The sequence below is a fragment of the Lepidochelys olivacea genome (assembly GCF_965140295.1).
Source record: "Lepidochelys olivacea isolate rLepOli2 genome assembly, chromosome: 3".
Taxonomy (NCBI): Eukaryota; Metazoa; Chordata; order Testudines; family Cheloniidae; genus Lepidochelys; species Lepidochelys olivacea.
Window position 1 is genome coordinate 35,872,047 of NC_140413.1, and position 26,016 is coordinate 35,898,062.

Here is a 26,016-nt window from a genome sequence, read left to right on the forward strand (position 1 = left end):
AGAATGGAGGATGTCAAGGAGCCGATGATGAATATCCTTGATTTCTTCCAGGAGTATTTGGAGAGTGTCTGCAACTGTCTTTGCCAATTCCTGGAAGAGACAAAAGTTGTCCACCAGAGATGGTGGGGAAGGCAATGACAGCTTCATCCAGGGAGGAGGAGGATATGCTCCTCAGTGTCATTGCCTCTTTGGCCCCACCCTCCTGTCCCTCTATGATATTTTGTGGAGGCTCCAAAGCACTGGATGCTGCAGCTGAGGTGGTGTGCCTTGAGGGTTCTTGGGTGAGGTTTAAAGCCTGAGAGGCATTTTGGTGATATGCTGCCCATGGGTCCCAATAAGACCACTGGGATGATGGTGGCATAGAGCCTGGTGGTGGTGCCGCCCATGGGTGGCCATACCACAATGGTGGTGATGGGGCCATCTGCGGGCATGGGCCTTGCTGGTACTGAGCACCATATGGAGCCTGAGAGGAGTACTGTGACACCACCTCCTCTGGTTCGCCAGTACTGACCACCCCGGTGTTAGGGGCAGTGCTGGGGGAGACAGGGATCTTATCTGTACCGGTCTCTCCGGAGCTGGATGAGGCAATGATGATGGTACCAATGTAGATTCACATACTGGGAGCTCCTTTTTAGCTGACTGCTTACTCCTGTCCTTCGGTGCCCATTCCCCAGTGCCCATGCCCATAGGATCCATGAGCATGTCAGTGGAACAGGCTGCTGTTGGTTTCCATGAGCAATGGGTACTGGACTGAGATGGTCTCAGTACCGATGGTGCCAAAGATACCGAGCGAGATGGGGACCACTTACAGCTATCTCGGGGCTCAGTATGAAGACTGCCTGCTCTTTTCTTAGATGACTTGTGAGAGGGGGCAGCAATCTTTTTCCTTGACCCACAGCCTTTAGATGTAGAGAGCTGTGGGGAAGACTGACATCTGCCAGGTGACTCATGGTGTGGATCCTGTGAGGGCCTGAGAGCCGCCTCCATGAAGATAATGTTCTGTCAGAGCTCTCTGCCCTTACAAGATCGTGGCTGGATTTGCTGGCAGAGACCACACTTTTGCTGGATGTGGCCTTCCCTGAGGCAGCAGATGCACAGGGAGTGCTTGTCTGCAATCAGGATTGCTTCCTTGCTAGTGAGGCACTTCTTAAAGCCTGGTGAACCAAATATACCCTACTGGGGGGGGGGTCCTCTAATAAAGGGTTTTTAATTGCCTTGAATAATTTTTGTATCATGTATTCCACATTTTAAAAATAGCAACCTATATTCATATGAAAAAAGCATTTGTGGAGAGCAATTAATGTAGACAAATTTTTAAAAACTATAAAATATTAATGAAAAGATGAGCTAATTAGAGTCCATTTCACATAAGAGTTTGTTTTATAAACCCTTCATACTTTGCTAAAACAAAATATTTCCATCTTCAGGTGTTCTGAGAATACATCCAATACGATCTACTTTGCTGAACCTGACTGGATAAAGGAGAGATGAAAAAATGTCTTGCTCTTTAATTTTTTTGACTGGTGTAAAAGGTTTTGCCTCTGTTCAGTCATTCTGGAAGCATCATCTGGAAAAATACCAATACATAGGCCATGAAACTCCTATTTTCCTTTGTCTCTTGCTGGTTTTGATGTTTTTTCTTGCAAGGTATTTTTATTTCAGCACTTCCTCCTCCAGGCCCAGCATGAAATCAGAATTGCAGAGGCACACAGGAATGAAAAAGCATTATAATTATTAGAGCGAGGCAGAAATTTTCTATTGTAACAACTTTTCCATCAGAAAATGTAGTTTCTCCAAAAATTTTGACAGGTTTTTTTTTATTATTATTTTCAGTCAGGAAAATCTAAATGAAATATTTTATTTCAGGTCATTTTGACCCAAATCTGAATACATGGATTTCTGAACTGATCCAAAATGTTTACGCTGAAAATTAGAAGAAGAAATCTAGGCTGGAAATTAGGAGATGGCTTCTAACCATCAAAGGAGTGAGGTTCTGGAACAGCCTTTCAGTAGGGGTGCAAACAACCTAACTAATGGCAAATTGTCTTATGGGAGTTATAATTCCAGGCCCCATTCTCTCTTATGGGCCAGACTCCCTGAAGGATTAGATCTGTCACAACCAGGAAGAAGGTAGTGAGACTGAGTGGTTGGAGCAGGAGTCATTAGTCGGGCTGAATCAGGTACCAGGAGGTCAGAGTCCAAGACAGGCCAGAGGGTGAACTGAGAGTCAAGCATCAGGAGACAGCAGTGTCAGGTTACCAGGAGACTGGGGTCGGGCACCAGGTTACAGACAGCAATCGAATAGCAAAGTCGAGGACAAACCAGGGTCAGAAATCAGAGTCTAGGGCCTATCACAATCAGGGTCTGAAGCAGAAATGGGTGAGGGAGTCTACGTTGTTGCTCAGACAGTTCCCCTTCATGGCTTCCTGATTTATATACTGGTATCAGCCAATCAGGGGGCTGTGAGGGGCCACCACTCCAGTCCTGTTGGGAAGTACTTCCTGCCAAGCTCAGCCTCACAGCATCCTCCCATGGGAGCCTAGCCTAAGCCTCCCATGGCAATACAGAGGCATCAGCGGTCCTGAACCTTCCAGGTTCCAGCCCTGCAGGGTCTAACAATATCTCCCATAAGGCAATGAGCTGATTTCATGTAGGCTGAGCTTCATGGTGCATCATGGCAGTCACATGAGTTTTGGTGCATTGTGTGGGAGATGTAGTCCAGTCAGGAAGCCTGGCCCACAATAGAGAATGGGTGCATCAGGTTCCCTGACTACAGTTGCCATAATGTATCATGGCAGTCACATGATGCATCACCAGATGGAAATGCAGCTTAATATTGATATTATTTTAAAAGAAGCATTTCAGGTCAGTTCAATAAACTGAAATGAAACATTTTTATTTCTGGAATGTCAAAATATTTAATTTTGATCAAAAATGCCATTTCAGGATAAAATCAAATGTTGAAATGTCAGCTCTGATAATTATGTATTTATAAAATGTCATTCACCTGAAGATCACAAAGTCCTTCATAAGCTTTAATTAAATGACCTTCACCACAAATATTAGTGTACTCATTTTACAGAGGGCTACACTGTGACACAAGAAGTGTGTAACTCACCCAAGGTCACACAAGTGTCAAAACGTTTTTTGCCTGTGAAAATTCTAACACCTGTATTTGCAGGTATTAATGTGTCAAAAGGGCATGCACGTGTGTGTGCAAACAGCAGTAGAGAACAGGGTCTGAAAAGCAGGTTTTGAACTTGTTTTTTCAGTGATCTAGTGCTAATTCCTCACACTGATATGCTGCAGGTACCACCCAGGCAGCAAAAGCTAAGAATAACATGGAGGCCACATAATGTAATGTCTTTCTTAACTGGGATCCCTCTGGCAAATCAAGAAACAGCATTAAAGGGTTCCAAAATGAGTCTCTGACCAGAAAGGTGGTAGACACAATCTCCAAATGGGGTCTGTAGGTCACAGGGAAATGGCCAGGGAAGCCTTAGTTTTAGCAAAAACAGAAGGATTCTCATCATCCACCAGGAAAACTTTTGATCCAGAATAACTTTCTTAGTCTATCTTCTTTAACCAAGTTACCTTTTTCTCCTGAAGGTCCAACTCTCCCCGGACGCCCTGGAGCACCTTTCTCCCCTTTTACTCCAGCCTCCCCTATTAATATAAAAGGAAAGAAGAAGAAAGAATAAAACATATTGATCCATCACTTCCTATAGATATCTCAGTCAGTCTGAATAGCCATCAGTAATAAATGACTAGAGGAACTTCATTTTGTTTTGCCTTTGGAAAAAAGCCACATGTACATTAAGGAAAAAGCTGGAGGATTTTGACTTTGGTAGCCTTCATGTGTTGAATGAAGAACATGATACAGCCTATTAACCAGTCACATGGATACCTACGGTAAGGGCAGAGAATACATAACTGACTCTTAAGGGTAGGTACAGCTGCACCGCTCTAGCACTTCTGGTGAAGTCAGTGACACTAAGTCAATGGGAGAGAGCTCTCCTGTCAGCTTAATAATTCCTACCTCCACAAAACGTAGTAGGCTATATTGGTGAGAGAATCTCTTCCATTGACATAGCATTGTCTACACCATGGCTTAGGTCAGTATAACTCAAATTGCTCAGGGGCATGGATTATTCACACCCTTAAGCAACGTAAATTAAACTGAAGTAATTTGCAGTGCAGACATAGCCGAAACCAAAGTTCTGATTCTGCAGCCCTTATTCATCTGCAGCCAATAAGATTATTCACATGAGTAGACACAAAAGACACATCCAGTAGTACATCAGCACCATCAATCTTATATCATTTTGACTGCATGATTGTATTACGTCCCAATTCAGCAAAGCACATAAGCACATGCTTAAATCCATCCCTCTTCAGCAAAGCACATAAGCATATGCTTAACTTGATGCATATATTAAGTCTCATTAAGCATGCTTAAGTGTTTTGCTGAGTAATGATAGACTGGGACCTGTAGGAGGAAATGCCTTCATTCCTGATAATTTGCTGCATCTCTTAATTTCTTTAGTTGGAACCCCTATGTATTATATTCATGTTCAAGTAGCTCAGGGCATAAAATATAGACTCTTCATATTTAAATAGCAGCCTTAATAAACGTAAGCTGTCTTGTTTTCATTAACTAGGTATTTGTGGTTGAGTGGTTTGCTCTGTACCCCCGCTACTATATTTCGTTACTTAAAATACAATTCAAATATCTGTACTAATTAAATAACTAAGAATCTCGATAATCAATTTAACAAAGTCCCAGCTAAGAAAACAAAAGCTTCTGTGAAAAAGAAGAAAACCACAAACATAAAAGAAAACAATGTCAATGACTACAATGAGACGAATTGACATCTTGAAACTAAAGGCAAAGCTGTTGCCATCATACTCTGTGGACCCAGGAATATGAATATTGATAAGTTTCCCAATAATTCCCTATCTTGTATGTAAAGCAGGGTAGCCAACATGAAGCTTATGGTCCACGTGTAGTCATGGAGTTCTCTAACACAAACCACAGCCACCATAAGGAAGTGCATAGACAAGAAAGATTGCCGAGAACAAAATGGAGTCTCACATACTTGAAAGCAGCAATCTCCACAAGCCTCTGCTCCTTATTCGAGGGCAGCATTCAGAATTCTAAGGCTGCCTGTGCCTCCAGAGGATAGCAGCTCCAACTAACGTATTCAGGCTCCTGACCATCTTCCAATGCCACCTTCAGGTGGTCAAAGCTACGGGGAGGCCCTTGCTCTCCATAAGAAAATACTACTGACAACTCACAGTTAATGGTATAATTAGTGTGACTTTTACTTGTCTTTGGCACATTAAAGAATTTCTGTTTTTTTATCCTTGAGTAGCCAACAGGCTCCATATTACTATCTCCCCTCCCCCTTGCCCCCCGTTGAGATGATTATAGACTCCTTACTTGCCAAACATAAATCTTGATAGTATTTTCCCTCTAGCCTTTTTTTCTGTGGAGACGCAGAGCAAGATACTACAGCCTATTACTTCATGAGTCACTCCAGAGTGAAAGCCATGCATCAGGGGTCACTAAGATAGATCACGACTGCTTCAGGAATTGTGCTTGTCTGCATTTTTTTCCTAGTTTGAGGGCAACAGTAGCAGGTTTCCTTGCAGTGACCTTGACCTGGAGGGACCATTTCTAAGGGTGAAAGAATACATCAGTTTCTAGGCCCATTCAGTCCTTGGCTTTCCTCTCAGACTGCCTGATGTGCCAGTCAGCGCCTAATACTATTGTGGGTTTTGTGATGCGGACTAAGACCACCAAAGAGAGAAAGACTGGTCTTTCCAGTTAAGACACTGGACTAGGACTTAGACTATCGAAGTTCAGTTTCTGCCTCTATTTGTTTGACCATCTGTAAGGGGGCGTCAATAATAATATTGCCTTTTTTCCACTTCCTTGTATCTTTTCCTTGCCTTGTAAGCAATCTGGGGTAGGAGCTATGTCTCAGTATGTGTTTGTACAGTATCTAGTACAAGGAGATCCCCTGTTTTCAGTTGGAGTCTCTAAGCTCTACCATAATACGAATAATAATAGTAATAATAAACACATAGGTTATGGAGAACCCATTAGCTGGTGATAACTTTCTGTCATTACCAGCGTGCCCTATATGTGAGTAGAACTATTAACTGAGTGAATACACAGGAAGAAAGATTATGATAATTATTTTTATGTATTTCATGTCAACTTTTTTTGTGCGTGACATATCATTGAGAATATTAAACAGTCCCTGCTCTGAAGAGCTTACAGTCTTAAAGACAGAAGACAGGACAAATTGGCAAATCCAAAGCTTAGAATAGCTCAGGTGGTTTTTTATATATATTTATTCTCCAGAATAATAAAAAACTCACTTCTTTTGGGCCTGGCAGAAGTAGTAGTGTTTTAAGAGAGGTTTGAATGAGCAATGTAGTCGGTCTGAATCCTCCATCTCTTCTCTCATGTACTATCATTCTTTTCCAATTATTAATCTTATACTTCTGGATTTCTAAAGCATGCATCATTGTGCCATGTGGACTCCCAGAACCACAGTATCCTTCCTCTTCCCACCCCCATCTAGGTCCCAGGATATATCATCTTGTCTATTTCATTAGGTTTATTTTTTTAAAAAAAAAAGCAAACCTAAGATGTAAGTACATGAATGAATAAATCGGTGTGTGACTTTATTTTTTATTCCCTTCTTTTTCCAGTCTTATTTTCATTTCAATTTTCCTTCCTTCTCTATTTTCCGTTTTCTTCTTCAATGGGTTCCCATTTTCTCTCCCTTGTTCTTTTCTTTGGGTCCTCTCTTTCCTTCTTCTTTTGTATGTTTCTTTTCACACACAAACACACACACACACTTCTCAGTGCCTCTCCATCTCTTGCGTCCCCTTCCCTCTCGTCATCTCACTTGGTGCCTCTGGCATGCTATGCTCTCTCTGTCCATTCCTAAGTCTCCCTTGTTATCTTTTTTTCTACCCCTCCTAGAAATCTCTTTCCCTTCCCAGGGTATCCCAATTCCCCACTTCCCAGGGTCCCCAACATCTCTTTCCTCTGTTCCCCATAACCTCTCTTCTTCCCCATTCTCCCCAAAGCCTGCTACAGACATGTTTCAGGTATAAGCTCCCAGTAAGGAACAGGAATGGGAGATCTTCTGGGACATCCTTCTAAGGCAGTCAGAGCCCAGCTGGCTGTGTTGGGCTCCATTATGAGATGCTTTGTTCCACTGTGGCCACAGATATCAGTGGCAGCTCAGCAGTGGAGGAGCTATGGCGTATTTAAGTGTTGCTTCTGTGCAGAGCTGAATGCTGCTCACGAGCTGAGTTTTGGGCATATGGCCATACATATACTCAGTTTAGCGGAAATCTTGGTCATTCCTGACATGCACTGGATTGGAGCCAACAGATGAAAGGCTCTGTATATTACTACCACGCCTTTGAGACAGTCAGTCCCCTGACAGTTTAGTTTGGGCACTGGTGGCTTTTTAGAGATTTTACATTAAGCTTAGCAGGTCATTATGTGCTTCACTGAAATTGTACATCAATCTCCCTTGCCATGTCAATGACTGTTTCTAATTAGGTGGAGTGAAAGCACTAAAGCATTCTGGTTTTCAAGCTTCCTCATTGTTTTATGGCTCTATTCCTGATTGCCTTACTAAAAAAAGAGGCCAGAATTATTGCTGGGAAAGTTCTACATTGTAATAATAGCACTTTTAGCATTTAGATGGCACTAAGTGCTTCATAAGCATTAACTAACTAATCTTCCCAACGCTACTGTGAGGTGGTGAATGTCTGTACACAGAATTACCCTGATTATACAAATGGGGAAGTGAAAGGAGAGAGACTAAGGGACTGGCCCAAGGACCCAGAGAAAGTCAACAACAGAACCAGGATTAAAGTTCCTAGTTCCCCATGCTGCGTTCTGACCACTTGATCAATCTTCTCTATCACTAGGCTATGCAATAATAAATTTGATAATGCTGTTATTTGTGTGAGATACATACCAAAGATGGGAGATGAATGGAAACAATTAAGGCTCAGTCAAATCATGGATTGTCTGAATGCATCAAACTAACACTGCTCGACTTTTCATCCCCACCTTAGGTGTCAACATGGCTAAGAGTTCAGGGGCCAGCCCGTGAAAAGAAAACTCTACCCTTGTTCTCAGGTCAGCAATCTGAAGGAAAAGCATTTCTCAGTTGTCCAGTAAAAATAAAAAAAAGAGTTTTCTTAACGCTGGTGGCAGCCATCTTATATGAGTGACATCATTTGACAATAGAGGCACAACCACAAGAAAAACTAAGGTTTAATATGTTGATAAATTGTATAGTTTTTAGATAATGCAAGTTTGTCAGCTGATGATATGTTAACTGTTCCTGGTCTATAGCTCACAGAGTCTCTTGCCACACACTTATTAGGAATGGCACATATAGCATCCTTACATACATCTCAGGCAAGATCCTGGCCCTATTAAAGTCAATGGGAGTTTTGCTATTGACTTCAATTGGGCCAAGATTTCGCACACACCCTTAATTTGGATCATTAGGTACAACGTTGGCAATACATGCTACTGCTTCAGAACAAGAATTAAGTTAGAAGTTCTGTGCTATTTAAAGTACGGATGCCAAGGTATTCCTTTACATGAAGAGACCAATATTTTGTCATACCATCTGTATCAGGCAATATTCTTGGCCAAAATGTAGAGCAAATAGTAGGCAGCTTTATTTTCATAATCATACCTGGCCAAACTCTGAGAGGCACTGAGCATTTAAGTCAATGGAAGTTGAAGGTGCTCAGCATTCTCAGAGTTTGCCACAAAGAAAAGTGTATTTCAGTTTAGCAAATATAGAGTTATTGATTATTTCCAAGTAGTCCCTCTCAAAGGGGCAATAAAGGCTTATAAAATGTTTTCTAGACAGTCATAACACAGAGCCAGATTCTGCAACCTTTATGTACACTGAGTACTACCCATGAGCATAAACCCACTGAAGTCATAAGGAAAACCCATCTAGTAACGAGGGCTATTCCTCATGAGTGGGCTTTGCAGAGTCAGGCCTGCAGTTTGTAACCATGTTGTTTTAATGGACACAAATCATGTTACAGACTGTGCTTGGCCATGTTTGGAAAATTATTCCAAATCCTACTATGGAAAGGGCAATTATAAGGCACCTTGTAGAGATGTTAGTCCCTGCTAGAAATTGCATATGACTTGTCATTGGTTCAAATAAACCTGTAAAAAAAAAAGATTACTATTTAGGCAGAGGGAGAGACTCAAACATTACCTTTGAGGCCTGGAACAAGAATCTGAACAGAGCAGGACTCTTCTGCAATATGTTGAGGATATCCAGATCTTAACAGTGACAGGAAGGCAAGGCTAATTAGAGTCACCAGAAAACACAGATCTCTCTTCATAATGAGTGCTTGCAGGTCACTGACTCCTAAACAAAAGAATGAATAAACAGTCATGGGAATTCCAAAGGCTTCTAATAGTTTCTGAGAGCATGCAGTGTGGCACCACGAATGGAGTATGTTTGTGCGTACTATAGTCTAAATAGCATGAAAAGAATGTGTACAGGTTGTATGCCTAATAAACATATGTTGTACAATACAATAGGGATTTATGGTCATTCAGCTGTTCCTTTTAAGAATACACTGGTTGAGGTAAAATTCAGAAGACAAATTAGGTAAAAAGGATGGTAAAAAATTCCCTTCTCTTAACAAAACAAAAAAAGACCACTGATACGTAAGACTTATTTTCTATTTTCCATATCTGTCAATGGAAAAGATGCCCACTAAAGGTGAGGTTACCATCAATGTTGAATGAAGAAATGTACCAGGGATTTACATGGAAAGATACAAATATCTGAGTTGACAGCCCAGGGTAGGAGAATGCATAAATTTTACCTTTCACAGCTTTGATAGCTGCCACTGGTATCTTTACAGTGTTTGATGCAAGAGCCCTTATCTCTTCAATTTCATCATGGAATGTAAATACACCAGAGTCTTTAATAAATCCAGGAGGTCATCTACACCTGAGCAGGGTGAATAACAACTTTGGAAAGAGACTTAAGACTAGTCTACACTTGAAGTGCTACATTGGCGCAGCTTCATCAGTACAGCTGTGCCACTGTAGCGTGTGTGGTGAAGATGCTCTATGCTGACAGAAGAGAGCTCTCCCAGTGGCATAATAAAACCACCTCCCCGAGAGGCGATAGCTATGTCGTGGGAGAAGCTCTCCATTGACATAACATTGTCCAAACCAGCAGGTAGTTTGGTGTAACCTACATCGCTCAGGAGGTAGCTTATTCACACCCCCCAGTGACATAAATTACACCAACATCAATTGTAGTGTGTACAAGCCCTTAGCTCATGGAAATCACAGCCTCCTACAAATCTGTCAGTGGAACGGGCTTCATACTGTTATGCTGTAGGTAGACCCTTTGGGAAAAGAAACTGCCCAGAAATATAGTTTGATTGAATAGGTCACCAAAAGCTGATCTACAAGAGGACTGCAAAAATGCTCTTTCAGGAAAGAAAAGAATTATCACAGTCCTCCTGATTTCTTCCTTTCAGTAGCACTTAGCACTTCGTAGTAGCAGGAGTAGGGAGAAAGTGAAAACCAGATCAAAGCATCAAGATATGGAGAAGATGTCTGTCACCAATTCTGGTTCTCCTGCATTAGCCACTGCACACTTGTGTGCAGGTTTATGGCTAGACTGAACAAATTGATATGAGGCTATCATGGGGGTAGCCCAAAAGATCAGTAATGGGACATGAAGTCTTTCACCCCATGCCATCAATTTAAATCTAGCCTAATGGGATTGTAATTGAAAGTCCCTGCCATGTGATTGCTGTATTCAGTAGCCAATGTGAAATAAGCAGGTGGTCTCAATCCAGTCACAGATGCAATCCACATTATAAACCCCACCATCAGAAATGGTACATTTGCTGGGAATCTCAGCAGGGAGGCTAAATACTGAATGAGCATACAGTCTGAATCACCCTCACAATGTTAATGGCTAAAATGTGACCCTGGCTATGCTTCCACACAGAGGAATAAGAGCACAAAAGGGTTCCCTTATTCCCCCGCATAGGCTACCATATCCTGGGAGGGGCAAGCGGTCAGGGACACTCAAGGAAGACAAGGCCATTGAAAAGAAGCTAAATGAATTATTTGTATCAGTCTTCACTGCAAAGGATGTGAGAGAAATTCCACACCTGAACCATTCCTTTTAGGTGACAAATCTGAGGAACTGTCCCAGATTGAAGTGTCAGCACAGGAGGTTTTGGAACAAATTGATAAATTAAACAGTAATAAGTGACCAGGACCAGATAGTGTTCACCTAAGAGTTCTGAAGGCTCTCTAATATGAAAGTACTTACTGTGGTATGTAACCTATCGCTTAAATCAGCCTCAGTACCAGAAATGACAGAACGATAGCTAATGTAATGCTGATTTTTAAAAAAGGCTCCAGAGGTAATCCTGACAATAACAGGCTGGTAAACCTAATTTAAGTACCAGGCAAATTGGTTGAAACTATAGTAAAGAACAGAATTATCAGACACATAGATGAACACAGTATGTTGGGGAAGAGTCAACACAGCTTTTGTAAAGGAAATCATGCCTCACTGCTCTATTAGAATTCTTTGAGGGTCAACAACATGTAGATAAGGATGATCCAGTGTATATAGTGTACTTGGACTTTCAGAAAGCCTTTGACAAGGTCCCTCACCAAAGGCTTTTAAGCAAAGTAAGCAGTCACGGGATAAGAGGGCAAGTCCACTCATGAATCAGTAACTGGTTAAAAGATAATTTATTCTTACCCTTTATTTACTATCAGTTTTCACAGCTGAGAAAGGTAAATAGCAGGGTCCCCCAAGGATCTGTACTGGGACCAGAGCTGTTCAACATATTCAAAAATTATCTGCAAAAAGGGGTAAACAGTGCGGTGTCAGAGTTTGCAGATGATACAAAATTACTCAAGATAGTAAAGCCCAAAGCTGACTGCAAAGAGATCTCAAAACTGGTTGATTAGGCAACAAAATGGCAGATGAAATTCAATGTTGATGTACAAAGTCCTGCACACTGGAAAACATAATCCCAGCTATACATACAATATGATGGGGACTAAATTAGCTGTTATCACTCAAGAAAGAGATCTTGGAGTCATCATGGATAATTTAATCCATTCAATGAGCAGCAGCAGTAAAAAAGCTAACAGAATGTTAGGAACCATTAGGAAAGAGACAGATAAGGCAGAAAATATATCATAATGTCATTGTATACATCTATGGTGCACCCACACCTTGACCACTGCATCAGTTCTGGTTGTCCCATCTCAAAAAATATATGTATATTAGAATTGGACAAGGTACAGAGAAGGGCAACAAAAATGATTATGGGTATGGAACAACTTCCCTATGAGGTGAGACTAAAAAGACTGGGACAGTTCAGTTTAGAAAAGAGGCAAGTAAGGGGGAATATAATAGAGAGCTATAAAATCATGAATGGTATAAAGTAAGTGTTATTTACCCCTTCACATTACAAAAGAATCAGGATGTCACCCAATGAAATTAATAGGCAGCATGTTTAAGCCAAACATAAGGAAGTACTTCTCCATACAACATAGTCAACCTGTGGAACACGTTGCCAAGGATGTTGTGAAGGCCAAATGTATAACTGGGTTCAAAACAGAATTAGATAAATTCATGGAGGATAAGGCCATCAATGGCTATTAGTCAGGATGGTCAGGTACACAATCTCATGCTCTGCATATCCCTAAAGCTCTGACTCCCAGAAGGTAGGACTGGACAACAGGGGATAGATCACTCGATAATTGCCCTGTTCCATTCATTCCCTCTGAAGCATCTGGCAATGGCCAGTGTCAGAAGACAGTTTACTGGATTAGATGGACCATTGGTCTGACCCAGTTTGGACATTTCTATGTTCTAGAACCACTTTTTACATATTTGAAGACTGCTATCATGTCTCCCCTCAGCCATCTCTTCTCTTCTCTAAACATGCCCAGTTCTTTCAACCTTTCCGCATTGGTCATGTTTCCTAAACCTCTTATTTTTAATCATTTCAAAAATAATCCCATCCTCTCCCTGCTACCACCTCCCTCCCACCCCCAAAAAAGAAGGCAGTAGGCTAGAAAAAAAATTTCAAAAGGGAAAGATTTAAGCAGGGTGATGTGGAACAAAGTACTGGCTGGAACATCATAGGAATAGAGGAGTTAGAAAAAAACCAAGCAATACAATCAGGGAAGCAAACACAACTTTAGAAGAGCTTTTGTGACTTGTGGAACTTTAGGGAAACTGTCTCAGCCATGGAGAACATTTTTACTTATTCAAGTTTCCAAATAACAGATCATCGAGAGACCATCAGAGAACCACAGAGGCAGAGACCTTCGTTAGGAGAGCCTCCTGCAAAAACATTGTTGAACTGACCAGAGGCCAGATTAAGGCAAGGCCCAACAGCCACTTTGTACTCCAGATCTTTGGTGACTGGAGTCAACACCTGAACCAACAGGCACAATAAGAAAGCTAAAAGATTGTCTGTTGCTGTATATTCTTGAGGTCAAGTGATGATATCAGCAGCTAAGTTTCATTCTATCCTTCATGACTGTGAGAGAAGACTTGGAAATGTGACCTGAGTATAACTGAGGCACTGATATCTACCTGCCTCTGCAGATAGCCTAAACTAATGTAAGAGGTATGAACTGCCCTCACCCATCTTAAATGAGCATAAGCTTTCGTGAGCTACAGCTCACTTCATTGGATGATGGCATCCGATGAAGTGAGCTGTAGCTCACGAAAGCTTATGCTCAAATAAATTGGTTAGTCTCTAAGGTGCCACAAGTACTCCTTTTCTTTTTGCGAATACAGACTAACACGGCTGTTACTCTGAAACCCATCTTAAATGGGTTGTTGGTGCTGAAATCTGCTGCTATTTGTGTGACCCTACTGTCACCATCCCAGAACGAGAATCTGGTGGAACAAAGGGTGAGTGTCGCTGTCATCTCATTATGGTTTTACTTGGGCGGTGTCAAGTGGTGCCCCCATTCACACACACACACACACACACACACACACACACACACACACACACACACAGAGTCCTCACCTCAGTGAGTGGGAGCTGAGTTTTCCTGCCTCTGGAATGGATGATGCCCACCTGAAGAGAGGGAGCTGTGGTTCAGGATGAGGGGAGGAAGCCCCAACCAACCCAAATAAAAGTGAGGGTGGGCCCCTGAACTAGCACATCACACAGCTTATGTAGATGGCCCCTGCAACTACCATCCCAGAGAGGGATGAGGCCACAGCATGGGACAGGGCCACAGTATGGGAGCTGGTCCTTGGGGAATCCACGTAAGGATGGGCCTGTGGTCCCAATTTGCCTTAAATGGGCCTGGGAATTGACAACGAGTCTGCCCAACTACAGCCATAGAATTAAGAGTCTTAGAATAAAATCTGTGCTGACTGGAGCCACTGCCTGGACAATAGGGCAACTAAAAGACTGTCTGTTCCTGTATATTCTTGAATTTAGGGTTTGCATAAACCTACAGAAATTCCTATGACAATGAATGTGCTCTGCCTTTCAAGATCTGAGAACTGTGAACAAATTTGCCATTTTAGTCATTGCTGCTGGCTTGTAGATCCAGTTCCCCAAAGCATGTACAAGTCCAATGTTCCCTCTAATTTTTTCATCCATGTGTGGAATGAATTTTGTTTTGGTGCACCAATATCGAGGTAACGTGCAGACATGTGCCACCAGTAGAAGCAAAAAACCTAGATCTAATATATATATATTTTTAAAAGTTACCATAGGGATAATTACTCCAGACAGGACAGGTTAGGCATTTTAGAACTCACTACTCAACTAATTAAATTTAAGCATAAGAGAGAAATAAAATTATGAAATGCATAGACTAGTCAAAGAATAAAATTACAGAGAATATATGTGCATTGCAGGAAGTACCAAGCAGTAACAACAAAACAACAACACAAGTATGTGTTGGGAGGTGAGTGTGTCAGAGACAGACTGTGTGTGTGTGTGTGTGTGTGTGTGTGTGTGTGTGTGTGAGAGAGAGTTTGTGTGTGTGAGACACAGTGTGCGAGTGTGAGACAGACAGCCTGCGTGTGTATGTGCATGAGACAGACACAGAGACATTGTTCGTGTGTGACAGACACACACACAGTGCGTGTGCGCATTTGCATATGCGTGACACACACACACAGAGATTGTGTGTGTGCTGGCTGCTGGGGAAGTCTATGGGAGACCATGCACTGTCTCTTTAAGGCACACAAACCCGAAGTCTCAGACTGCAGCAGCTGAGCTCTCCTGCTCCTGAGCCCTGTCTCCTGCTCTGTGGAGATGGGGTGCATGGGCAGGAGGAAAGCAGGGAGAGGGGGACATCCTGACGTCATCCTCCATCCCCTACTCTGCACAGCAAGCAGGAGGATCCCGGGAGCAGATGGCCAGGAGCTTCAAGGCAGAGGAGCAACGCAGCTGCAGAGCTGCAGGGAGAGGGGCACCTGAACACGTTGCCACTGTGCGCAGCTCTGTTAACGAAGTGCACGGCCCTTGATTCACTCCTGGGCGACCACGCAACTGTGCAGTGTAGCGGGAACACAGTATACAACCATTCTGATTATGAAACTAGAGGTAAGCCCAAGCTGGAAAGTTCAAATACAGATCCGGATTTAAATTTTCCAAGAATTTGGAGGCACCTTGAGACACATTGGATCTAATTTTCTTTTATGCTGAGCACCCAAACTTCCCCAGGGGTTTAATTATAAATGCTCAACGCTTCTGAAAACCAGGTCCCCCCCATTGTCTCAGTTATGCCCTAACCCTGTAAAAATGACTGCATGTGACCTCGGTAGTGCAGCCAGTTGCATTTATTTGTAGGAACCAAGAGAGTGAGGCAGTCCAGTTTAATGGATGCTTTTGAAAATATTGGTCATACATTGTCATAAAGGTTGTTTCTTTACTATGTAGCAAGATCGAGGAGAGCTGTGTGAAATTTGGCACTTTCAGCTGGAAGGGATCTACATTGTTACCAACCCAAGTATTCAAAAATCATGAATCAAGTGGCAAAGAATCATGATTTTAAAAAAATCTCATGATTTTTAAGCCAATTTATTTTAGTTTGTCATTGATTGCTGAGCCTTTGGGGTGCATTCAGGTCATATTTACAAGCTTCTCTACAACCCCAAGTACTATAAACTTATATTTAAAAAGAGAAGAAAAGAAAGCTGAGGCTTTCAAAAAAACTACCAAATATTCCAAATTCTCACAATAAATTCATGAGAGTTGGCAACCCCTTCATATAGCTGTAATGGCTTAAACTCCACGGCAAATAAGGATATTAATAAACTAAGCCCTTCTAGTCTCAAATCCTCCCCAAAAGGCTGCAGAGCGAAACACAACCAACAGCTGCCAGCAGCTTCCTCCTTTCTACATTCAGAGAGCTCTAGCTCAGGTTCTGGGCTCAAGCGCAGGAATACGACACCATAGAGAGGTGATCTAGCAGTAACTCACTCCTAAATTATTTAAGGCTTTAGAGGTTAAAACCAACACCTTGAGCTCTACTCACAGTCAATGCAGGTTACATAGGGTGCTGCCCCTTTTTATTATCTGCACTGGTTCTTCTCTCAGCTGGCCATTTCTGCCATACCCTACCAACGTCCTGTATACATTTTATGAGATCCTTCTCTTCTGTGATTCGGTCTAGAAGGTTACTTGCAGTGACCCCATTAATGACAGAAGTGTCAAACACCAGAGAGAGAATGATGCTGTTGTCTGCTGGGTAGGGCACCCCCCTGGGAGGTAGAAGACCCTGGGTCCAATCCCCCTACTCCACTCGCTCTTTCATTATTTATCCACAATGGAATGGTTTCAACAGGAGAGAATGAGGGAGCCCCCACATCAGACTATTCCAAAGTCCACTGGTTAGAGCACTCTTAAAAGACTCCTTGTTCAAATCCTCTCTCCTCTTCTGGCAAAGAGGGGGAAATTGAATCTGGGTCCCCACATCCCAGACAAGTGCTCTAACTGCTAGGCTAAGAGTTATACAGGTGGGGACCACCACCTCCTCTTCCCCCTGTTTTGTGTGGAGAGCCTAACTCAGTCCCACAAGAAATATCTTAGGTGCCTAAGCCAACGGAAGTCAGGAGGCACATTCCCGTTCGTGTAATGCTAAGCAAAGCTAGGCATCTCCCTGCAGTCTGGGCATAGGTGCCTATCTCTGAGAGAGGGGAAGAGCTTAGCACACTCTCCCCCCTCAACACTTCCCCATGACTAATTTAGGCAGTTCTGCCCCACCTAGCATCCTGGCTTTTGGAGATGGCATTGGTAGGCATCTCTGTCCACCCATGTTTGTATAGGAAACTTAGGTGTCCAACTCAGGCTTTGTGGATCACAGTGTTGTCCCTTTCATTTTCTAGGCTCCGTGATGCTCAGCATTGCTACCCATAAGTCCCTTTAGGATCCCACTCTTCATGGCATTTTAGATTGGGAGTTAGGCTCCTAGGTACTTTTGAAAATCCCACTATACACCTAATTACAACTTTAGAATCCTAAATACCTTCAAAAATCGGTCCCTCAGTCTCTCTCTGTCCTTCAGTTCCCCCTCTGTAAAATGGGGATAACACTTCCCTACCTCACAGGGGAATGTGAAGATAACTAAATTAATCATGGTGAGGTGCTCATCACTTTAGGATCTGAGGCCACAGAAGTACCTTAGATCGATAGGAGTGAATCAATGATAATCACTGGGATTTGATACTGCCTATGAGTAAACATGGCTTTCCAAACACAGATGAAGTTTTCAACTGCTAACATGTCAGAGGCTGGCTAGTTTGCAGATGGCTGAAGACTAGAATTGGGCTAATTTTCTGGTTTTTTGCGGGGCTGGTGAAGTGTGGGTGGGAGAGTAGAACAGAGTATTTTTCCCCCACAGAAATTTGACCAAAAAATGGAAAAAAATAAATATTTTTGTGGAAGATTTCCATACGAAATGTTGAGTTTTTGGCAAAACTGAAGCTTTTGGCCAAAATCAAGAGGTGTAATGCCTCCGAGGAGCTGTAGTATGCTCACGTCCCCACTCTCTTCTGTGGGCCAAGGTCACCAGCTGGACTACATCTCCCATAATGCACAGGTTTACCTCTGCAAAAGGGTGATGTAGTGTAGGAGATGTAGTGCAGCTAGGGATCCCAGCCCATAGAGAAGAATGGGGACTTGCAGCAAACCACACCTTCCATTTTTAGCCAAAATACTTTTGGGTTTTGGCTGAAATATTTTGATTAAAAGGAAAACTAACAAAATTTTCCATAAAAAAGACACTTTACAAAAAAAGTTGTGTCAAAAACCCAATTTTCTGTCCAAAAAAAGTTTAAACTGAAAACTTTTGAGCAATCCTAATGTAGAGTAAAAATGAAGTTTTTAAAGTTATGTGAATTCATTCAGAGAGATTTCAACATGGTAACCCCACTACAAGTTATGTGATTGGACTCTGCTGCTTCCACAATGCAGTTCTGTATTGGTCATCAGGAAAAGCCACAGGTTTGGCTATGAATTTGGATTATGACTTACATACTCCTATGAAAAGTGTTAGTGATGCAGAACATGCTATTTTTAGGTGATTCTATGTTGGCAGATGTTCACATCTAGGGTGAATTATCTAAAGACAATCAAACATTCTTAGAGAGACACATTCAACGTAAAAAACCCCACAAACAAAAGCCACCCACTTCTTGTCAGAAACATTTTTTTTAATTTCTTATTTGTATTACAGCAGTGTCTAGAGACCCTAACCAACATCAGCACTGCATTATGTCACACGCTGAATAAACACAGTAAAGTCAGTCTCTGCCCCAGAAGCTTACAAGTAATCCCTGAGGTTACTATAAATGAAAGGATTATGGAAGAAAATATTCACAGAATCAGAGCCACAATATCATCTTTTCGCCTGGTATCTGTTTCAGTTCTAATCAAAATCAGCTGGATTTCAAAGCATTAAAACTAAAATGCAATACCTTTTTAAGAATAGACATTTAGGTAGCTTGATCAAAATTTTACAGGCATTTTTAGTAAGTGATATCATAGAAGGATTGAGAATTTGATTCATAAAAATGACATCAATGATCTTTTCTTTAAATCAATGGTTGGCTTACAGGTTTACATCCTCCAATATCTTTACTGCTTTAAAGGAGCATGCTTGTAAATATGAAATAGCTAACACCAAAATACTCCAAAAATCAGCTGCTGAGAGTGGAAAAATTGCTATTATCTTTCAGCTACATTTTCAGAGTAACTAGTAACTAGTAATTTGTAATAATTTAATCTCAGGAGTTTTTTTTTATTTCTTTGTATGAGAAGTGAAAAATAAAAAGTGGTGCATTTCACTTCTCTAATTAGGCACGCAATTTTGTAAGAAACGTTTCCCCTCCCAAACCTCACAGACAATGTTCACATCTTTAAGCTGCATATATATGAACCTTTAATTTTAATAAAGTTTCCCTTTATCCAATATACCACTAATCCCAGTCCTAATTATCCTTGACTCAATCTCTAGAGTTACCCCTTTACTAGCCATTGGTGTATTCTGTCATTATCGGATCCTCTAGAGCAGCACTGTCCAATACGTTCGCCACTAGCCACATGTGGCTAATAGGCTATTGAATTGTGGCTAATGCATGTGGCATTTTTATAATGTAGCTAATAACTAAAATTCAAAGCCACAAGTCTGGCTACCAGTGTGGCAAGCATCGAATTTCTATTGGACACCGCTTCTCTACAGTCTACTTCAGCATGACACCATTGCCACATGTCTTCTATCCTTTGCTTTGGGGGCTATATTATAAACTCATCATTCGTAATAGATGAAGACATTCTGGTGCCCCAGAACAGACAGAGAGACTGAGAAATGTGTTTCACATTTCTAGTCTTAAATGGCTATATTGATTATGTTACGAAGAATCACAGCCAGTTCTCTCTTGCCACTCTGGCAATTAAATCATGTGTGTTCTAACCAAACGTGCTATGCTGAAATTACTAAAATCAGAACCAGTGGCTATAAAAAAGTTAATACATTTCAATTTCAGTTGTTAAAAACAAACAAACAAAAATTAAAAATCTTATTTTAGTTCACTTTCTCTTGCTCAGAAGCATCTTTGACACTGTTACAAATCCCAGGTTAAACAGGGATTTTTTCAGCTAAATCAGGCTTTTGCAAGCAGTAAGGTCCACATTATCTCTCAGAATACAGTACATCAAGCTTTTGTTTCTTATTCTGCAGCTAACCCACACCAGTTGTCAGACATACTTTGAATGTTTCCACTCACATGTCCAGTCTCTATCGTACATCCAGACTTTTTCCTCCTTACATGCTTCTAACCAGTAAAACCGCAAAAGTCTCTCCTACCTTATGATTGCTGAGAAAATGGGGACTGCAGAGCACACTCTGCCTGCAGGGAAATTGCACAGATGACCCTCATGCTGCTGTTTACAGAAATCTGACAGTTTTTAATTTGAAAAGATGATGTCTTTTGCTTTTCGACAGTTCAACAAATCAGACAGAACAGTTGCAAGTGTTATCTGTAAACAACTTCCTGTTTGAAATAGATCAGCTGTCCTGCAGGATAATAATTAGGAAAGAAGTGTGGGAAAACTGAAGAGGTCTATGATGTAAGCTGCTTATTTTGGGAATGTACTTTTTTGGGAATGCACTCTCACTGTCCCCTCCCCCTCACTAGCAGAGAACCCCTTTGTAACCATTTAGATCCAACTAAACACACACACACACATTCCCACCAGAGCACAACTTTTCCTGCATTGAATTTCAGCAGCTGATATTCAAAAGATGGTGAGTCAAGGGTCCTACTCAAATTCCAATGTATGTAATTAATACATTCTTTGCCTATCCCAATTTCCCTTATTTTTGCAACTGGCTAAAGTATTTTTCACTTCTGGAGTAAAGCATGCCACTGTTTAAAGAGCAGAAACTCCACACACTGCACAATAACATAAATACTCAATTCTCCACCTGGCTGGTCTCTTCCAAGCCTGTTTTCTTCACCCATATGGAATTACCCATTGACAAAGGGAAGTTCCATGCCTGTTGAAGGAGTAGAACAGACATTCAGAAATTATACTGTAGAATTTCTGAATTGGTCTACTATGTTGTTGCTGTTCACACTTAAACAGTTGTCACACTTTAACCCTTCGGTATATAATGGCACTTCAGTGCAGAGAGAAGTAATTCATACATACTTCAAGCATCAGATTCCCCCCCGGTCCTGAAGGAATAGCCAAAGAGTCACCTTGCCAATGGGAGTCCTCAGGTGTCCTGAAGTCATTGTTGCTGGCTCTCCTACCCTCAGGCAACACATCAGGGACAGACAAGCATCAGAGATAAGTCCATTTCATTCTGATTGATCTTGGCCCTGGTTGGATGGATGATCAAGGAGGACATAAAAGGTGACTTAGACACCTTTGCCTCCCTTTCCACTACCCCTGCACAAGCTCTGTCAAGCTCATGCTTAGCACAGCTCAGGATTAAGCCCCATGTGCATTTTTGTACAGTCAGTATCACTAACAAAGCCCTTAGGGAGCCATTCGGATGTGCAAAGGCAGATTCGTTAAAAAAACCTTTTTGTCACCACAACCAACAACTGTGGCCCACATTATACTAACAATTAACTAGTCTCTAACAAAGGACTCATACATTTGTTGGTAACTTGCAGTGTAAAGTTTCTTACAGAAATATCAACAGCACAGCTAGAGTTAAGAGTCTGAACAGCTTTTTCCATTATAAATGTAGATCCTCACGGTTTAATCTCTTGGCCATTTCATTTCCACATTAGGCTGGAACCTGGCAAACAACCCACTTTTTATTATTTTTCAATAATTATTAGAGAGATTAAAACTTGACTAGATGATGGTAAAATTATGTCAGTGCAAAAGCTCAAAGAGAGGGGACATACTAATGTAAATGTAGAAAGGCCACAATGTCAAATTAAGGGTCCAATCCTATTTACCTTTACTTACATATGAAGTGCCACTGACTTCAGTGACAATAAAAGGAGCAATTAGCATCACACAGAATTGGGTCCTTATAGCAAGTGCTATCAATGGAATGTTAAGGAAACTGTAATAAATTGGTTAGTCTCTAAGGTGCCACAAGTACTCCTTTTCTTGTTAAGGAAACTGTTTTACAAAGAATGCAGCAAAATGAATTCAGTCCAAGTCCTTGAAGATCATGTTACAACAGCAATGTAACATATATTTACATACATATTTAAATCTCTCTACATAAACACAACTTGGAGGGACAAGAAGGGAAGTATAAAGAGAATTAAAAATCTTTGAAGGAAGTTAGCAGCAAAGGAGATATTAAACATTAAGTGATTTACAAGTAAATAAGAATATAGAAAGGTTGAATAAAAGAAGAATAAATAAATTGAAGAGTGCTAAGGGGAAGACCAGGCACTGTAACGAGAATGCATTCCTGAGTGCTTTTTTCCCCAAGGAAAGGGAAAAAAATAAAAAGAGAAACCACTAATGACTTTGGTTCATTTAAGGAGAAAGAAATAGTTTCTCTAACAGAGAGGTAAGGGCAGATTTCCTAGCAGGAAATAAGAAAAAATAATCGAACAAAATCACTTGAAAGCTGGAAGGTGCTTTCCCCCAAAACCACTGGGAGTTCACCCTGCACATGGAATAAAGGATTGATCCCTAAACCCACTTCTTAAAGAAATAAATAGAAAAAAAAACTGAGGGCGATCTTAATCCAGTTGAAACAACTCCCACTGAAGTCAATGGAGTGCAGGATCAGACCCTATGGAGAAAGTTCTGCCAAAGGACCAAAACCCATCAACAACCTTAAACTATTTAAAATAATAAATCAAACAGTTTTAACCATGATGGCCATGGTGAGATCACCACAAATACAATTCCAGTACTTCTGAGAGTAGCAACTGTTCCCTCTATTCTTCTGTGGGCACTCAGCACCCCACAAAGGGGCAGGGAAGAGAGGCAGCAGCTCTGGGATCCTGCCCTCCTGTGCAACAGCTCACTGGTGGTGCAGCCAGTGCAGAACCCCTGCCCTTTGGGCCATTCAAAAAGAGAATGTACCTTCTTGTGCTCACCCTGTGGCAGTTCAAATCTATGCCACTTTTTATTTGGACCGGTATCTAAACACACTTTGGCCCTGCCTGAAGCAGATAAGAGGACACTTTAATAGACAAGAATGGCAACACGAGAAATAGACAATAGCAGGTAGAGGGTTATTCAGGACCAAGAAAAATCTGGGGATAAATAGTAATAATACCACCTATCACTTTTGTAGGCCCTACCCTCTGAGGATCTTAGAACATTTCATAAGCATTAATACACCTGTGGGATAAGTATTATCATCCCCATTTTACGGTGGGAAACAAACAAAGCTGATCTACATTAGTATTCCCACCATTGCTACCAACATGGATCTACAAACATGGGAAATATCAGGAGGAAAAGGTTAATGTAACAGCCACTGAGTTTTAAGGCCAGATTTATAAAGGTATTTAGGTGCTTACAGCTGCAGATAGGTGGATAGTCAATCTGCAACTATAGGCACCTCAATATTTATAAATCTTGCCCTTAGGTCAACACAGCAGCTTCCCAGCATGATTATACAGACACGACTGATAGCTCAAGCAGATCTCACTAAAAATAGCAGCGTGGCCACAGGGGCAGCTCAGTCTAGTCACCCAGGTACGATCCCATGTGACCCCAAGTGCATATTGAGGTGGCTAGCCCAAGTCGCCACCAGCACATTGCTACTTTTAGCACACTAGCTCAAGCAGAGCTAACATGCGTCTGTCTACCCGTGCTGGGAAGCACCTGCACAACTGCTGCGCAGACATACCCACAGTCTCTCCCTTGCCGCTCTGGAGACAAATCAAATCTGAGTCAGAGACACAGGGGGATGTGCTTCCTCCTGAAGAGCTTGCCAGTGCAATATTGTCCAGAGTTGAGAACGCTTGCTGGCTAAACAGTAAATTTATCATTTAACTGTGACTATAGCAACTTGTTGCAAAGCCCATAAAAGAGAAACACTTGATTGCAGTAATTAATAGGGTGGCATGGATCTGTGAATCTGTGTGCTGTGAGGAAGGAAATCTTCCAGTAAGAAACTTTCCTCTTCTTGGTCACAGAAGAGTCCACAAACCCAAACAATGGCTAGATGAAGCCGTTAGGCTCAACTCTGCGTATAGGCTCAACTCTGCATAGGGAGCAGCTTACCAGGAGATAAAGTTTGAGTGTCAATTCTTCCCCTGTTCCCCTCTTACTCTGTGACAGTGTAGTGGAAGTTACTGCAGCAATTTTCAGGGTGCTACTTATTCCTCTGTCCCATCTGTCCAATTCTAGTAATCATTGCAAGAGGGGCTAAGGGAGACATATCAGAGCTACAGCTCTACCCCCTTGCTCAGCATGAGAGCCACTTGCATGAGTCCTGTTTATGCAACTTGTGACCAAAGGTGCAATTAAGGCAGTGGGGCCAGGAAGGGGGCAGAGTCCTTACCTGCTCAGCACATTACAGCTAAGGACAACCTAGTCTATTGGGATTTCATTAGAGTGGGATTGTGCCAGTTTTTAAACCTAATATAATCAATTATTTGCAAACAGTTTATAAAATTTTAATACAGCTCGAAGGTTCTACAAGCCTCCTAAAATGAAGAAGGATGTAGTTCGGGCACTAGCCTAGGATTTAGTAAGAGAAAGGCCTCCCGTGTATCCTTGGGCAAGTCACTTAAGCACAAGGGATAATAGCACTTCCTTATCTCACAGGAGAATGGGGAGATAAAGAGTTCAGAAATTGTGAGATGCTCAGACATTACAGTACTAGTGGGCAACTAGAATGCTGTGAGATAGGCCTGCACATCTGAACTGCACAATACTTAGATGTACTAATTTCTGAACATGTTGCTCTGTCACAAGTTTTCTGTAAGAGTCAAGATCTCCCCCCACACTCAGCCCACTCCACCTTAATGAGTAGACAGACTACCAGCTGATGAGAGATTGCAAAGGGTTACTGACTCAAAAGCACCAATTTTGATCCCAGAGATCTCCATTACTAGACTGCCTGTGAACACACCGCCTTCCCAAATATCAGCCTCAATAGTCGGGCAAGCGTCTGACCAAACTCTAGCACACTAGGCAAGCTAGGTCTAAGATTTCCAAAGGGGTCCACACCTCCATTTGAAATGTTTTAGTGGCCCGCCCATGAAAAAAGGTTGCAAACAAGTGCTCTAGAGATGTAATAAGGAAGCAGGAGAGAGGTGCTATTCTTGATCCTTGAAGCAAGGCTGTCCAACATATGGCTCAGAAACCAAATTCAACCTGCTTGTATTTGTGGCCTTCAGGACATTTGTTTTTATTAATAATGGAAGCTAGATTCTGAAGTGTCTAGGCTGCAAAAAGCCTTCGCAATATGAACCAATGCAGGGATGTTGTTGTGAGTCTGCAGACTGCTTCAGACCACGTTAGGGCTCCTGTCCTCTATTAACTTAATTGGAGCATAAAATTTGAAACCCAATACATTTCATTAGATGTCACTAATCAACTCAGTGAATGAAATGAAAAAAGGGATTGGATTAAAACCAAAAGAATACGCAAAAGAATAAATGGACACAAATCTGACATCAGGAATCATAACATTCAAAAACTGGTAGAACAACACTTCAACCTCTCTGGCCACTCAGTGAAAGATTTAAGGGTGGCAATTTTGCAAGAGAAAAGCTTCAAAACAGACTCCAGTGAGAAACTGCTGAGCTTGAATTAATATGCAAACTAGATACCATTAACTTGGGTTTGAATAGAGACTGGGAGTGGCTGGGTCATTGCACATATTGAATCTATTTCCTTAAGTTAAGTATCCTCACACCTTCTTGTTAACCGTCTAAATGGGCCATCTTGATTATCACTACAAAAGTTCTTCTCTCCTGCTGATAA

The 26,016-nt window shown here is 41.6% G+C and overlaps 1 protein-coding gene across 7 annotated transcripts in view; it reads right to left on the reverse strand.

Annotated features, from left to right (window-relative positions):
• Positions 1–20,801, reverse strand: part of COLEC11 (collectin subfamily member 11) — a 43,743-nt gene extending 22,942 nt beyond the window's left edge. The window contains exons 1-4 of one of the 7 annotated variants that reach the window (XM_084623186.1): positions 20,444–20,801; positions 11,838–11,938; positions 9,297–9,452; positions 3,595–3,666 (exon numbers count right to left, since the gene is read on the reverse strand). In XM_084623186.1, the coding sequence (XP_084479312.1) occupies positions 3,595–3,666; positions 9,297–9,426 (202 nt within the window). In that variant the 5' untranslated portion in view covers positions 9,427–9,452; positions 11,838–11,938; positions 20,444–20,801. Of the gene's footprint in view, positions 1–3,594; positions 3,667–9,296; positions 9,453–11,837; positions 11,939–20,344 lie in introns of all 7 variants that reach the window. The other 6 variants (XM_084623185.1, XM_084623187.1, XM_084623184.1 and 3 more) reach the window with 6 other exon arrangements.
• Positions 20,802–26,016: the final 5,215 nt, after the last annotated feature.